The 17788-nt window shown below is 36.6% G+C and overlaps 1 protein-coding gene across 2 annotated transcripts; it reads right to left on the reverse strand.

Moving 5' to 3' along the window:
• Window positions 1–531: 531 nt before the first annotated feature.
• Nep2 (Neprilysin 2) lies at window positions 532–16948 on the reverse strand. 2 transcript variants are annotated; one of them, XM_066741230.1, is made up of 10 exons: window positions 16534–16948; window positions 6859–7004; window positions 5423–5524; window positions 4892–5137; window positions 4343–4554; window positions 3836–4012; window positions 3256–3750; window positions 2691–2982; window positions 2298–2548; window positions 532–2100 (listed from the first exon to the last, which is right to left on the reverse strand). In XM_066741230.1, exons 1-10 carry the CDS (start codon window positions 16563–16565, stop codon window positions 1762–1764), a joined length of 2292 nt encoding a protein of 763 aa, XP_066597327.1. In that variant the 5' UTR covers window positions 16566–16948; the 3' UTR covers window positions 532–1761. The 2 variants fall into 2 exon arrangements, with proteins under 2 accessions (XP_066597327.1, XP_066597325.1); XM_066741228.1 differs by having other exon boundaries at window positions 5423–5557.
• Window positions 16949–17788: the final 840 nt, after the last annotated feature.

Genomic DNA, 17788 nt, shown 5'->3' on the forward strand with positions numbered 1-17788 from the left:
AAAAAATACAATTGATTTGTATTAAATATGAACAATTTTTTATATATGAAATAGCACAAATAATTGTAACTGCATCTAAAAACCAATTAATTATATTTAAATGCGTGATAGCAATAGATCATCCGTATGTATGAGGTTTTGAATTTAAAAAAATTATATTTAAAAGTGTCACACTTAAATATTACATTATCACTAAAATGCGTTTTCCTAATTAAAACCAAAAACGATAAACTAATAAGTCATGATAAATAGAAAGGCTTCGCCTTTAAGTGTTAGATTATTACTCGGAGTATTATTACAAGGATTTTAAAAGTAGAACATACAAGAAAAATTCCAACTTTACAAAGCAATAAAATACATGGTGATCTTTCTAAAATTACTACTACTTCATCTAAGTACTGAAAAAGGTAATTCTACATAACAACCGTTCTGATTAATAATAATCAGTAAAAACAAGTATCAAAGACGACAATAAATCATTAATCGCTTGTTAGAAGCTGCTTTATGTTTAGAAAGAATAAGAACAAAGCCTCAAACTCAATCAAATTTTATCAAGTTTCTAGGACACCAAAATTCAACATTAATTAACGCTTAATAATAAATTAACAATAATATTATTGCGCGTGCTAATTAAAAAAGTTTCGTTTAGCAAAACATTATGAAGATTATGGGTAATTTTTATCAACTATATTATCTTTATGGTAATCATATCATGTTTACTAAATCTAATTGGGATTTTCAATTTTATCGATTGAAATGCATTTAAAAAATAGTTTCTCGCTCTAATTGCAAACAAGCATGAGACTCCTTCATAATTTAAGAATTACAATTATTTATACAATTAGGTTTTACAATGCTGTTGTAGAGATATGATTTTGTATTACTATTTTATATGTACAGTTTACATATAACTTGCAAAAGTATCCTTATAATACATGTATATGTATATATATAATTATATACTACATAGGAAAAATGCACAAACGTTTTAAGATAAAAAAAATGTATTTAGCGCCTAGAGTTGTGTAATTAACTTAGATAAATTCAGCGCATTTGAACGTTCAGGAGGAAAGAGTTGCCAAACTCTTATCAGTTAAACGAAACAGTTTTAGCGCATTTCAAAATATATCCTAAAAGAATTACGCGCACAGAATACTTTACACGTACAACCGTGTTAATTAACAATTTTCATTTTTGCATAAAGTAGGATAATTTTTATATGCACTTTGTGCGATCATTTTCTACAATTAAATCTTTTATGAACGAATTATGAAAGATTTGCACGAATCTTCAAAAGCCATTTGAAAATATCATCGAAAGAAGCCGGAGATTCGGAGGATGAAGATTTATTTAAGACAACGAGTCGAAGAGTGTCGATAATATTGTTTGCTTTCAGACGTAATTGACCAGCTGGCAAATTGCCTTCTGAAGAAGTATACATGACATATAAACAGCTTTTTATATATTTTAAAACTGAAATCAGTAATAATTTCATTTTCCTCTATCTTCATTGAAATTTTCGATCGAAACTTTAATTCCTCATTCTTTTACCTATATCTTTCGAAAGAAACGATCTTCCCTCATCGACAAAGAACTCTCTTTCAAGAAAAGTTTATGTCTCTTCAGAATTGTTAAATTTCAACCTGCTCTCTTAAAATCCTTCGATCAGATCTCAGTAATAACGCATTTCCATCAACTCCTTATACGCGTACATTTTGGTTCTCCTTGAGCTTCTTTCACGAGGTCTAGATCTTCCGGAAATTACCATACCATGCATTTCTTTTCAGGGTTCATTTTGGTGCCTATAGGACAGTTGAAGTCACTAGAGAACTCTGGCATATTTGACAATGGGCCAAGGACACGGAACTCGCCGGGACTGTGGAAACCAGTGGTGATGCGGAGTTTCAACGCTTCCGGTCGGTATTTGCTGCACCACGTGTTAGCAGCGGATATCCAAAACATTTGGCTGGGAGTGAATGAGAGGCCTGGCAGTTGTGGCTCTGGCTTGTTTCGCTTCACCCACTCCTTGTAGGCTAAATAAGCCTCCTTTATTCCACCATTGTCCGCAATGTTTTCCCCTTGCGTGTTTATCCCGTTCAGCTGGAATCAGACAAAAAATAATTCGTTTGATTTTTCTTCTTTCCAGAAGCTCGTAAAGATCTAATAAAATGGACTGAGTTCGCGAGTAAACTCGGAGGAACAAGTCGATTTTTGACGATGCATTCTAATTAATGATCGAATAGGTAAAACAAATAAAAAATGCTTCAAAAAACTTGAAGAGATTAACATTTGTTTACATTTAAGTCAACTTCCTCAACGGTGTAGTTTCCGTATTGGTGAATGATGCATTCAGCCCTTTCCAAGTAATTTTCCTTGGTCTCCGGTGCCCACCAATCCACGAGATTTCCTTCGTTGTCAAATTGTCTGCCTTGGTCGTCAAATCCATGAGTGATCTCGTGTCCGATTACAAATCCGATAGCTCCGTAATTCATGTAACGAGGCCTGTCGTTGCTGAAGAATGCACCTTGCAAGATACCAGCTGGAAATTCTGTAAAATTCAATTTGCGAATGTTCCTTCAAGTCTGAGTTCAATGATCTTTGATTGAATTTTTAATTGATGAAAGAAGAATAGAGGAGATGCTGAAAGGGGTTGTGGTTTTTGTCACAGAGAGAAGAAATTTAAAACTCACGGATGCTGTTCTCGATCGAAGAATAGAAAGCATTGACAATCGCGGGCCTGCCGTGTGAGATCCAATCGCTTTTATTAACGGGCTTCCTGAGCTTGCCGAAGGAGTACTCGGTCGCGAATAACGTCAGATTCAATATACTTTCTAGGAAATTGTCGTCGGTTAGTTCCAGCTTTTCGTAGAATTCCTCCAGCTTTTTATCCTCCAGCAACTCATCCGGATAAGCGATATGGCTCACCATTGAAGCTGCTTTGGCCAGTGCACTTTTCTTCGTTTCTTCGTCCATCCATTCCACCTGATGGAGGGACCACTGAATTATTAATCATTCTTTACACCCCCCCCCCCCTTTAACTATAAAATTATGGTAAACAAGAATATTATAGAATTAGGAAATTTCAACTTATAGCATATAACTAAGGAAGGTAACAATTTAGTTACAGAGTAGTAGATATCAGAAGAATTCTTTTTAGCAAATTTATATCAATGCATATAGAACGTTTCCGATAGAAGCAAGATTCGACGTGGGGGGTCAATGACCCGAAATAAGAAAGAATGCGGAAGTGCACACCTGCTTAAGGATCTTAGTGAATTGTTGTCGAATGTCGCCGACCATTTCAAGTGCGTTTTTCTTGGCTTCCTCATTGAAGTATTTGCGAACGTAAAGAGCACCAACGCTAATGGACAAACTTCCGGAGACGAGGTCGACGCATTCCTTCCACCTTGGCTCCCGTTCAGTTTTCCCACTGAGAGCGGTCGAGTAAGCTAGCTGTCTTTTCCTGATGTCTTCGTTCAAATAACTCACTGATACAGCAGCTACTCGCCACATGACGTAGTTTGCCTGAATCCTCTTTGGCGTGGTGCTCAATAACCTTTCAAGGTCACTGATGAAACTGGGCACATTAACGATAACTACTTCCGACTCGGTCACCCGAATCTCCTCGGGTAGAAGGTTTCTGAAATACTCCATCCATGGAATGCTGGGGTAGTTCTTGGACAAATCCCTTATCGACATTGGATTGTACAAGAGGGTGGCATTTCTGCGTTTCTCGTTTGGCAAGGAAATCTGTGAGAAAAATAATTGCTTAATTCCCTTGCTGCGCAATTAAATGAATTTATTGCTCGGTCAAGGACACCGAGCTTTCACTCACGTTCGCAAGTTTCATTTCGAAATCCAACGACTCCCTCAGCTCTGCTTTTGCCCTCGCTTTGTTCGCACCCAGAATCACTGCGATATCCACCATGTAACTATAATAGGCTTGTACTATTTTGTCGTCGAATCCTTTGGACAAATATTCGCGAGACAGGCCTAGAGATGCTTGGTCCAGCTACAATATAAAAAGAAACTATATAGATTTTATAGGAAAGATAAATACACATGAGCAAATGAATTATTTGATTAGAATATATCTTGCATTGAATATTCCCAAATAAATAATTTTACTTAATTTTAATAAACATTTAAAGCAAGAATTATTTGAATCAAATAATTTTTTCCTCAGTGTACGAGTCCTTTATGTAGGATTATAATCGTGTACAATATTTTCTACGCATAAAGTTAAAAGCTGTTGTTAACGAGGAATAACATCATACAATTCTGGGAATAAAGAGATTGTGAGTATAAAACGGTGATGTTTGTAAGTTAATTATTTTCTCACATCGATGATTCGTTTTGTACTGTTCTTCAGATCAACACCAATGCTGAAATCGATGAAATAATCAACGGAGTATCCCATCTTGCGGAATCTGTATACAGAGTCTTTCCAGCTGAAATCGCCTTCCTTCCAATTTAGACCATCCAAAACTGGCCAGCCACCTAGCTTCTTCAAGATCGTCAATAATGGAGTCAAGCCTTGCTCCTCGATGATGGCTGTGAAAATGAAGAAACATCGATAAAATCATGTTATTCTTCAAGTTTATTATTATTATCAATAAGTTACCACATTAAAAGAAAAAGAAAAACTTCTCTTTCATTGCCAAAATTTTCAAAAATCAAATCACTTGGCAAAAATTGGCGAAATACTTTTCTCTTTACGATCGCCTTGGTAATTAAATTTTACAAAACAAAAAATACAAATTAATAAACGTAAACCACATAATTTTTATCACGTTTTACCATTGAATTAACAAGTTTTTTACACAGAAATTCGATTCTTCTTCTCGTTACATCACAAATTACTCGATCAATTAATTTTTAAGCTGCTTACTCTTGTTCATGCAGGATTTGTACAAATCCTTGACGAGCCTGAATGGTTTAGGCTCGTTCGGGACTCGCTCAGCCTCGATGCTGGATCTCAGCTGTTCCTGGAGTTTATCGCTGATAATGCTAAACGTATTCACGCTGGTCTTGTCATCGGGGATCGTCGTGGATTTCAGGAAGCCTCCGCAGGCGAATTTGTAAAAGTCGTCGCAGGGTTCTACATCTTTGTCCATGTTCTCCAGTACCTTGGAGGCTGCAATTTTCAAGGTCATTAGAGATTTTTCTTGCAACGAATAATGCTTATAAAAATAATAATCATAATATATATATATATATATATATTAAATTAAATCAAGCCACTAATAGGTACATACACCTATTATCCAACGATAATTTCTTACGTAATTGGACTGGCGCATAATCGACGTTGCAGGATCGATCGATCTTTGAAATAGAATTTAATTGAGTGGACAGAATAGAATGGATCGAATCTCTCGTGCACGTTTAACGCCGTAAAATTCGATAAAGTATCGATTACCTGTGTGGACGCATCCGGGCGTGAAGCAAACGTCTCCACTGTCGACAACTTCCGGCGTTTTCGATCCACTCCTCAAACCATAGGATCCGCTGAGGGCTTCCGCTGTGACAGGTAGCGACTCTCTATTAGCTGGTGCTATTCTCGTGCAGGTGTGGATGTAGCATGTGCATTGGCAGGTGCGAAAAATGAAGGAAAATGAACGAGATTCAACGACGGCGAATGAACGATATTTTTATAATATTCCAATATATGTATATAGCTAATGCTTCTAGATACACTTGAATTCCTCCAAAAAATTTTTTACATTAATTCTGACTGTAATTACCGCAATTTTGCCTCGAATTCGTTTATCGAACGTTCAATTAAGATTAAATAATTATTTTAATTTGTAAAAACAATTGATTCATCTTTAACTACATATATATATATACCGAAAAATATGCTTGATTCAAATAAATCCTTGCATCGAGTAGTCGCAATTTGAAATAATTAACTCTGTTCCAAGGAATAACCAATTAAATTAAAATTTAGCATATTTTTTCATTAAAATTAGTTATCATCGAGTTAACAATTTCAATGGGACTACTCCATGAAAGATTTATTTGAATCGATTAATGTTTTCTTCGATACAAGAAGAAGAGTGATTATTTTGGTCGATAAAACTCTACTTTTTACCTTCTTTTCCACATAGTGATCTTTTTTCTATATTTTCAACAATAGGAGAGTATTTTGACGATAGTGATAAAGTTTCAAAATTCTAAAGTGGCGTCATGTATTTTGACAAAGACGTCACTAATTGGCGTCACGAAGTGTGCGTAGGTGGCACCGAATCTACTTTCACGTATATCTGTTTATTTACTCGCTTGTTATCCGCGAGATGTTCATGACTCACGTATCAGACTGCTTTTCCCAGTGGCTGCAAAATCCAAGCTAATTCGTATTTTTTTTAGCTTTGATCTCGTCAGACCTAAGCGCGCGTCTGCTGCTTGTTTGCTTTATCGGTAGGTGAAATCTATCTTTGATCGAACTTGTTATCTTTGATACGACCATATTTATTGTTTTCTTTTTTTTATATTCTTAGTTGCTTCCCGATCATCGACCAAGCACAAACCTCTGACTAACGTCTCTCGAATTATTGTGCAGCCAATAATGGCGTTTATCGAATAAGAATATCGCGGTGAGTCAATGCCACCCCTCGGATTCCGTACGATATATTTTCCAAAAAAATATTTTCCATGATACAACAATATTCACGAGTTTGTTAAAAAAATTAAAGTTTCTTCATAAAAACGTCCAACAGTATTTTGCCTCGTTTTCATCCCCCTTTTTTTCATACGAAGAACCAACGAGACTCGAATCGTTAAATGAGGCAGATTGGCAGGGTATGATGAAGTGCAACGAAGCGGATGCTGTTTTTTCAATGACTAAATCCTCACCACTCTTGGACATTTCGCATTTTGCGGAGTTGGCTACAAATACGCCAAGGGCGACAGCCAACGCGACGCACAAAAGGACACCGGAAACTGCTACAACCGTTAGGCCACGTTCCAAGGCGGATCGTCTCTTCCACCATGTTGGATTTCTGAAATTACAAATAATTCTCTTTTAATTTCGGTCTTATTTTTTTCTTACAACTTACAACATAACGCGAATACGAGTGGATTTTATTCGCCAGGAGCTTCACGAGTAACGGAACATATTTTTTTTTTTTTTGCAAAGGAGAAGATAGACTTCCTCGCGGATCCGCGGATGACCTTGTCGAGGCCAGAATCGATTTCCCATGTTCCGTTATGGGGCTCCAGTTATATGGAGTTTGTACGCCATTGACTACCTTACGAGTTATCGTCAGCAGTAAAATTGTCATTTTCGACGAAAGTATCGCCATTAGCAGCCTTGAATTTACGGGCCTTTGCGTTTTGCGTCGCAAGTACTCTGAGTCAACAAAGTTTCTTCCAACAATTAACCTCCCATGTGAAATTCTGAGAATTCTGCAAATTTTTGCCTCAGGATTTTTTCTCACAATCTTCTTGTTGTTCAATATTTCAGCATTTTACAGCTAAATAAATTATGTCGATTAATAAGGTTTTCACGTTGTAAGATTTTAACGAGTTACGAGAAAATGGTAATTAAACGCTCGTTTGCGGTATTGGTTAAAAATTTTATTTATCGAGATCTATGTGAATTTAATTGTTTATATACATTATCATTGTTACAATTGTATAAATTTAAAAGAATTTAAAGAAATAGTTGAAAAATTTCGTTTTTTCTAAACTCAACTCCACTATGTGCGAATACGCTATGTGGAGTAAAGCTAAGGGTCAATGAACTTTAAATATATTGCAATTAGAGTGTCATTGAATATAGAAATCTCTGGAAAACAGGAATAAATTGGTATTTTTAATTAAGCAGGATTCTCCTCACCTACACAAGCAAAGATACGTACATAAACAGAGAAAAATTTGTCTTCGACCACAAAAATATAGATTTTAATTCACAGAACGTTTTAACGGGTCCCAGTAAGGTCGAAATGATATTTCTGTCACGTGTAACCGAGCGGAGACTACCCAGAGAAGATTATGACACAGAGTTTGCTCGGAAAATTGTCGAGACGCTCCGCATAAATTACAGCGACGAAAACTTTCACCAACTTGCCAAATATCATAACCTTATTCTGGTCATCGCTCATTAACCTCGTCGTCGACCTAACCCACTAGACTCAAAATTAAATTCCCTTCGTTCGTTTAATTCGTTGATTAAGAATTCGTTTAACTTTAGATTCCACCACGACGAATAATTACGGAGACCCACGAGTCGATTTTGAATCTATCCTGCACAACGCGCGCAACTATATATATAGCCAGTGGGCAATCAAGGTTTCCCGCCAAATTTCAGCGATGATGATAACGACGATGATGCAGCTGGTTATTCGGTCGTTAAAACGAATCTGCGATAATTATCTCGCCACGATTAGCCAATCGCCTTAAAGCGGAGCAAATTCAAAATGGAGGTGATATTCCAAAATTGAATATATATGAATAACAAGTATTAAGGAAGCTGGAAATTTTGCAAATGAAAAAAAAGAAGGAGAAATTTAAAGCCAAAAATTTGGCCTTTTTTCTTGCGAAGCAAGGAAAGTGGAGCAGTGTTTGAACTCGTTAAGATTGAATTCGCGTATACAGGGTGTGCCTTTTAAATTTGCCAAAACAAAATTCACAGAGATACGAGAAAAAGAGTTCGTTTAAAATTGGAGACTGACGTAAAAATCTGTTAATTAACGAGATTAAAGCTTTTTTAACAGGAAACTCGTTGTATCGATAAAAAAATTCGGTGACCTTGATCCACTCGTCAAGCATCGTTGGAACGATCGAATCGAGTGATAAAGTGCATCGATTCGACAAATTTTTCATCTCTCGATTAAGTGTCAAGTGGAAGAAATTAATCGATGGATATTTTTATCATCGAAATAACTTTCTCCATATATCTATTGTTTTTTCAAGCTAGCTAACTCCGAGACCGGACACCCTGAATACAGAGTGTATTTTGTAGGTTGCACTCGACATAGTTTCGACGTTGGCGCCGAAAAAGTGTGCCGATCGACCTGCGACGACGTCCACGATGTCTCAAACTTCCACAAACTGGAACATCGATTAACTCGTGAATGAAAACTTGCGAGGAGCTCCACGGAGTCTAAATTTCATCCACCAATTATAATAACGAATTAAAAAAATTGCAGTGAAAAAAATGTCCTTAAGCAAAGTGTTAACAATTTTTCTTTGTGACAAGGAGAAAAATTTATTGATACAACAAAATTTGCTGATACAACAATTCATCGATATAACACTTCATCGTGCAATGAAATATTCGTCACAGGAATAAATTTGTTATATTAACCAACTTTGTTGATTGATTAGAAAATTTGGGTAAACAGAGGAAAAAACTGATCAAAATTTATTACATAAAAAAAAAATAGAAATTTTACACGATTAAATCGCTAAAACTTAAACGTCCCGTAGAATTTGATCGATGGAAGGTTCCTGCGTGCGACGTAAGGCCGTTTGAAAAGTGAAATCATTTGGATGAAAAATTTCGAGAGGTTTGGGAGAGAGAGAGAGAAAACGCACGTGTTTGGCAAATGAACGTGTGGAATAGGCGAAAGGTCGATGAAGCATAGGTTATAGACCCGCCGACCGTATTTTGCCTTGACACGAATTTAACAAATCCACAGGTTTCGCATTTAAATGAAATTCCACTGGCTTGCCTTTTTTCATCCCGCTGCACCTCCAAAGGTTTGCCTCGTACTCATCTCGGTTACGTAAGGATATACGTTTTATAGAAACGAGCCTGATAATCGTGGGCCAATTGTTATCTTATATATAGATATATATGTGTGTGTGATTTATAAGAGAAAATTCTTTTATGAAAATGTTGAGTCGAGAGAGAGAGAGAGAGAGAGAGAAAAGCTAAACTGGTTATCGTACGAGCAGTATATACGTACACCTTGACCTTGAAATTAGCATAATTGCAGAGTGAATTAATCAAACGTCGTTAAACAAGGCATCCAAAGTAAATAAAGGATGTCAAGGAGCCTTGGGGAAACAATCGAGTAAATCATCGGTTTCTTGTTTAAACTGTAACATTTACGAGACTATACAGAAGTATATATATTTATTTATGACTCTTCCGCGCAACGTTGCAATTAAACTTATTGTCCAAAGTAAGATAATTGCTTTTCGCAGAAAATAGAATCTCGGTTCTGGTTGTTATTTTTGTTATATACGAGCAACAAAGTGCGATGGGAAATAACGTAGTTTCTTAAAGTGCTCTAAAATAGCGAATTAAGCGAATCCGCACGAGGCTCGATTTTCTAATTGGGATAAAAATTAAGGTGTTGACGTCTGTACGTTTCAGACGCGTTATACCCTCGTGCGCGTTATTTTTCAAAGACCAACGAATTTCTCAGTGTTCTGCGTCGATGAAAATGCCTGGCGGTTTCTTCCGTTTTCCATTCCGCGATCGATTATCCTATACTAATCTCCTTATAGAACACTTCCTTCCATCTCGAGCAACTTTAATTTTTGCGCGAATCAATTTGCACAGACTCGATCGCTATCGATCCAGGGAAACTCGATTGAAATTCTTCTTTTCTCTTCAATGCGGAAGAACCATATAGATATTGTGCAGGTTTCCCTTCCCGTAATTAAGAATCTTCGTAAATCAAAGGAATTAATGGAGAAATATTAAAACAAAAAAAAATTCTTTTCCTGGATTTTTTGCTGATTCATCGCTGGTTAGGAAGAATTGTGTCTGGACCAAGACTAATCTCCTTAAAGAAGCCATTAGAATGATAGTTTTCCGTTTCCGCAATTTTTACTGGGCGATCTCGCACGTGGGCAGCAGGGATGGATTACAATGATAGTGGAGCTTCTCATTTCCGGATACAATTATCCGACATTCCACGCGTGTGAAACTGACGCAGTTTTCGTCAATTCGCACAATTTTAGCGGTCCATGGTCAAGTTTCTTCTCAACAATTGAATCGATTAATTCTTGTACTACGAAGAATCTCAATATTTCTATGTATAACATTAAAAAAAAAAAAAATACAATTCTATCACAAATAAATATGGATCGAGCGTACATATATATAGTAAAAGGTGCAGAGTTTTAAGCCATGCACACGTGTTTATGCATGTATCTGTGTGGAGAGTGAGAAGAGAGCTGGTTCGATACACGGAAACGCTGCTGAAGCTGACTTCCGGTAGAAAGCAAGATGCTGCACAGTGGTCTCGTAGCAAGAGCGAGCAACCACATGCAGAAACTGTCGAGTCTCCTCCACTCATCAGCCCAATAACCTGAAATCCTTCCTCCCCACTCTGGTCAACCACACACTTGAATTTTCGTCAATACTAGGTCAAAGAAACTCATCTTGGTCGTTTTCAATAGCAAACTGTCATTTGAGTTTTATTCTCCGACATTTTTTCCAAGCCTCTGTCCTAGCTCTCGCTTGTAAATAATGGATATCTCGATTCGAACGTTTGTCCTCGGTGAGCTACTATACGTTCACTCTATACTTCGAATTTTAATTCCCATTCGATATAGGCACGTGTGCCAAGAATCTTTTGCAACCTCAAAATTTCTGCAAATTTAAAATGGAATATTTTGCGAATGTTGAATTTTTCTGGGAAATTAAGGTTAAATTGTGCAAAGTAAAAATTTGTAACAAAGAGACTAAGGGATTTGGTTTGATATAAAATAAAGTGGTTTTTGTATTTTTCTTCATATTTTCATTAATGTTTAAATTATTCCAATTTTTTAGTTATTTATATCTATAGAGTTCTTTGGCAATTGTCAATTTGAAGAATTTCAAATTTTTTTTGGATTTTCTTGGAAAAGCTGTTTTTGCTGATAAGATAATGAAATAATATCGAGGTTATTATTTTTAGATGGTTTATTTTCTTTGTACAGAGCGAAGCAAGCACATCTAATAAAAGCAGAATTATATATTGTTAGAGGTTCGAGTATAATGATCACCCAGCGAACACGAATAATTGCAGGATAATAGTTGTGATGAGTTTCATGATTATGCATAACTGTACAAGTATCGCACAATATCATTGCATATCGCACACGTACACTCGCATGAATTTTGACGATAAATTTGAAAATCTAATTTTTTAGCATATTCTCAAAAATATCTATTTTGGCAAGTTTGATAACGAAGTAACGTTAAATTAATTTTTTTCTTACATTTCTTAAAAATTCGAGCAAAGATCACAAGAAAAAAATAAACAAATAATTACGTCACGGTAATCAACGAATCCGATGATCACGCACAAGTATCGCACAATATCAACACACCTAGTACACTACGAATCGTGACAATACCATCGCATGGGAAGGAGGGGGGGGGGGGGGGGGGGGGATAATTCTCAATACCTTAAAATGGAAAAAAATGCAAAGTTGGTTGGTTTAAAGTGGGAAAAATGATTGGTCGGTCACGAGGAGTACCGCAGTAGGAAATGAATGACTAGAGCGACTGACGGATCTGACAATTCTCGATAATGAGACACAGCGGAGCGTGTGAAGAATGGATAAGCGCGTCGTTTAACTCGGTGACTTTTATCAGCCAAATAACTCTCGTGTGCGAGATGCTTTATGCAAATCGATCTTGGCCAATCGACCAAACTCTTAAAACAATTAATGCGACCCAGCGACTGCTGCTCTCCCGCAGCAACCATTTCATTGAAATTTGTAAACACGAATTTTGTTTATCGAATTTCGCGATAATAGCGATTATGCAATGATATAAATATTTAAATGCATGTTCCGCTCGATTAAACGGTGCCAATAAAACGTCGAGGATCTTCGTTTCGGCTGATTTTTGCAAATATTTTTTTACTGCGAAATATTTGCATTTATTTTCACGTATATATATATATATATATATGAAACGCGAAATCGTCTCGTTTTTCTTCAAAATTGAGAAATCATCGCAAATGTGTACTTCGTGCTTTGAATTTGGCCAAAGTTTTCAACCAAGTATCCTCGTTTTACCTTGGTGTCGTTATCCTCGAATTGTCCTCCTCCTCCTCGCATGGATCGCGAATATGCTACTGGAATACGATAATTGGATTACGATGCCAATTGAATTTCATTGCTGGCTCTGGAAGAACCGGCCATCGGTCAATCGCCATATTCAACTCGGACGGGAAAGGAAAACGTTCGAGTCTCTCCGTTGGATTGGCCCAGCGAATCTCATCGTGCGTTGTTTTCACGGCAAACTTCACTATGCTATATATATATATATATATATATATATAGTGTTAATACTGATTGAAAACAAATGACGTTTCTGATGCACATTGGGAGCTGCAGAATTTTTGTACAAAATTAATTTTATTGTATATATATAATGATGATAAGAGATAGAGTGAAAAAAATCAATGTTAACTTTGGTATCTTGACTCTCCTACATCGATAATAGGATCGATGGAGATTCGGGTCGTCGATAAAAGCGAAGGATTTTGCGCCTGGAGGCTCGCACAATAATTGTTGTCCCCTTCTATATACTTTCACTCGATCGATCGGCGTTCGCCAAGAGATACGAGTTCAAAGTACCCGAGGTAATAAATTGCCATGAAAAACACGCGTATCCATAGCCCCAGACACGAGCCTTTCCTCTCCGATACGCGATATCGCGCGATACCCCGAACGGAGTGTGTGTGTGTGTGTGTGGGACAGGTGGAAATATAAAAATGGGAAAATTGTAATTTGGTGGAGCGTCGTAGATTTTTGACCGGACCGAAACGTGTGGCAAAATGTTGTCAGGTGACCTCTGCGTAACATCAATGCGTGGCGCGAACGAGTTTTGGCCAAAGAAAAGCTGTGTGGACGTCGTGCATTCAAGTCCCAAGATTTCCCAATGAGATCGTAAAAAGACTAATCGATTCGTTCGAGTTTTGAAAGCTGGCTAAAGTATTATCGGACGATGGATAAAACTCGAGGCATTCGCAACGTGGACGACAATTTTGTCGTCCGGTTCTCTCTCCACTTCGAAAAGCATAATTATATAGCTTGGACTTTAATTGGGTCGTTGGTGATTCGTAGAATGGCATTTTTTTTTTTCGAATCAGTCGATCGAGGAGACACATTTTTTGCTGGAAGGCGAATTTTATGGGATTTTTATTTTTGGTACTGTCACTGGCTCAAGCGGAATTAGCTCGTATTATTTTTTGCGTTAATTGCATAATTTTTTTGGAAAAAAAGAGTCGATCGATGCGAGCGAGAAAAAGGAGAAACTAGTTTGTTGCTGCGGAATTTAATTGGAAATTAATGTGCTGCATGATTAATGAATTTCATTGATTGATTTGGGATTAACGGAGAAAAAGAAAGAATTACTTTTTCCCTGATTTGTATAATATTTTCGAATTTATTTGGTTATTACACTTTTAAAATCGATGAGTCAAATTTTTTACTCAAACAATAAACATTTTCTCCAACTTTCCTTCTTCACACTGCCTCTCGTTAAGCGAATTTAACTCAGATTTTTTCCACTTTAATTACGTAATTCTTTCAACGATAACAAAAAACAGCTGATTAATACGAGCCAAAAAAGAAGAGAAACTAATTTATCACTGAAAGAGAGCTCGATCGGCAATAAATAAGAAAAATTTAATTCGATCGATAAAATTCGTGAAATAAAATTGATTCTTCTTTGCGATTTACGTAAAATCGTCGAGTTTTTTCCGGGGTATCCTTATTCCTTTAATAAATTGAAATTACTCGGCGTTAACTTGGCGGGAAAACATTGACACTTGACAGTTATGTCATAAAAGCTCTGGTAGTGAATTATTTACCGTCTCGTTAGGAGCGCTTCCCGGGACACGTGGTGCGAAGGAAAAATTAATGCCAAGTTAATTAAAGGGAAGAATTAGCGAGCGACGAGTGCAAACAAGAGCAAGCGGAAGGAGAAAATAGTAAGAGAGTGAGTTGGCCTGGAAGGAAACGTACGGGGTAGGATCGCATGGACGAGTCAAAGAAAATATTGACTCGGTTATTCATTTGCAGGGAGATAATTTTTCAGATTCTATTGATTCAATGAAATATTTCAAAAATTAATTGCCTCGCATCTGGTCTCGTTCCTTCGATAAAATTCTTTGTTAATTATAGCTTTATGTATGTATGTGTGTGAATCAACTGTTGATTTATGGCGGAACAATGAATTTTTCACTCATCGATCGTGTTTTAACTTGAAAAAACTTTACGAGGAAAGAAAATGCACGAATGTCAGGAATTCTTGGTCATCAGAATTATTTTATATATTTTTACTGGGTACGGTTTTAGGACTGAGTGGTTTTATATAGTGTGCTGTTATTGCAATGATAAACAATGGGAGAGCGTTGGAAAATAGTTTATCTCTATTTATCAATATAGAAGAAGTTGTTAATTATTATGAATAATTTATGATACTTTTTCTTTGCAAACATAAAATATTTCATACTTTCTCACTCTAGAAAATGTTTTTTTCGACACAATAATACTATACTTGATTTTTTTCTTGCGAGTGAGACAAATCTTTTGTTGATGAAAACGAATGCAGAAAGCACGATCAGTGCAATGGTAATTGAAGCAAAATAATTAACAATTAATTTTTCTTTTACACTAATTAGCCGTGCATAATGAGAGTATTTTTTAAATTTGCATCTGTTCTGTTATTTACAGAATTTTAACACTGTTTTTATCATTTCTAAAAGAAAGGTATACGATTGAAAAGTTTCTGCTCGTTTGTTTTAAAAACAATTGACAATAAAAAAATCCTTTTACACAAGAATTACACATTTTTCACATAATTAATATTCATATTAATTACTCTAAAGTAGTCAATTACCAAAAAACAAAACAATTATTTCTCACAACACAAACTAAACAGAGATAAATTTCGAATTAACAAGTAGTAAAAATCAATAACAAACGACACCAGCTGCAACTAAAAAACCAAGCAACAAAATTAAATTTGCATGATCGAATTTGTTGAAACAATCATTTTTAAATTCCAAGTGGAAATATTCCAAGGCACTTTGATAAGGCATCGAGTTCCCTCGGACCAAAAACCACGTTCGTTTATATCGATAAAAAACAACAAAAAAAAAATCCAGTGGAAAGAAGCATCGAATTAAAAATTTAATTTCGAGTAAAAATTCAATTCGACTCGTATTAAAAACCCACTGGATTCTCGATCCAAGAAAATTTCTCTCCAAAGGGCCTCAACCACGACACCTGCACACCAGTCTTAACGCGATCCTCTATCCGATGCATTTCATTGCACTCCGAGCAACGTCCACGCAATTCTCGAAATAACGCTGGTAAAGTAGTAGTAAAGCAGTAAGTAATGCCAGCCTACGATTCTCATTAAATATATATATATATATATATCGCATTACACAAAGAAAAAGGAACGATCGGTGTGGCTGGTAACCTTGGGAAAAGCGTAGTAAATAGAAAAGAATGTCGGATCATCTGTTGCGCCTCGTGATCGAACCAAGTTTCAAGCTGCTATCACGAGACGCACAATGAAAAATCAATCCCCGCAATTAGAGAATAATTGCAACTCACTTGATCACCGTCTGTTTCATGCTGTTTGTCATGTTGATCTCGCGCCTTTTCAATTTTTCCCCCTTTTCTCTCGATTCCCCGCAGTGTCTCACTTTTCACATAACACTGAAATTCACCAACAGTCGTGCCCGGCACTGATCAGCGTCGAGTTTCGTCGAGAAATTTGTTTTGCAAATTCTGAACGGAGCTTTAACATACACTTAAGGATTTTGGTCTCGAGTGGATTTTTTCTTAGGATTTGAACGATGGATTTTTGTTTTTTCGTGCGGTTAATGGATTTTGCTGGGATTTAATCGTTGGAGGAGTTTTATCGAGGAATTTTCATGGTTTGGGGAGTTTTGATGGTTTTTGAGTCGTTGGATTTTTCGTGGTTGAACGAGGAAAGCCGGTCGCGTCCGGAAGAATCGGTTTGGACTGTTGCTGCCGGACTGAAGGAGCGCGCGCGCTTCTCCCGATATTTAACCGTCCTCTCTCTCCCCCCTCTTCACTGCATTTACTCTCTCTTTCTCCCCCTCTGTCACTCACCCTCTCACTCTCAATCTCTCGCTCCTAGCCATGCACAGCTTCGACGCCTTCGACGGCTTCGACTCCTCGGCGCCTGCGATAGCTTTTCCAGGTTTTCTTCTCTCACCCCCCCCCCTCCTCTTTCTCCTAAAAATATTTTTATATAAACGAAATATTTGCAAAATTAATTAGCGCGCAATAAATTATTTACTTTATTTTTTTTAAGAAAATTATAAAGAATCTCCGAATTGCAAATTTCAAAATATAGACATGATCGAGTTTTATAATAAATAAACAAAAGTTCTCGTATTTTAAATAAAACTCTCCAGTTGATAATAAAAAATTGTTGAACGAAAATACGAAAGAAAAAAATCCGATTAATTTTTAATATCGCATTTCGTATTTGCGAAAGGATCGCATTTTAATTTGACATGAAATTTCGGGCGAAACGATGGACGTTCGTTTGTTTTTCATCTGGCATCTCGCGTCTGTTGGACGAGGATTTTACTGAATCAACGAACTTTCGATCGAGTTGGCGCAACGCTCATCCAATCCGGTAGTTTGTTCATTCTCAAATAAATCGTGTTCGACTCGCCATCTCGCATAAACTCTCTCAACTTCCTCTTCGATCGCGCTAAAATTATTTTATTCCGATACTCACCGTGAATGGAATAACACAAAACAAAAAAGAGAAAAAAACGTAAACAGAAATGAATAGCGAGCAGGCAGGAGAGATAATCTCTTTGTTTGA

Source organism: Prorops nasuta, unplaced genomic scaffold (assembly GCF_024137725.1).
Source record: "Prorops nasuta isolate Cenicafe-Biocafe unplaced genomic scaffold, Cenicafe_Pnas_1.2 PNAS00025, whole genome shotgun sequence".
Classification (NCBI taxonomy): Eukaryota; Metazoa; Arthropoda; class Insecta; order Hymenoptera; family Bethylidae; genus Prorops; species Prorops nasuta.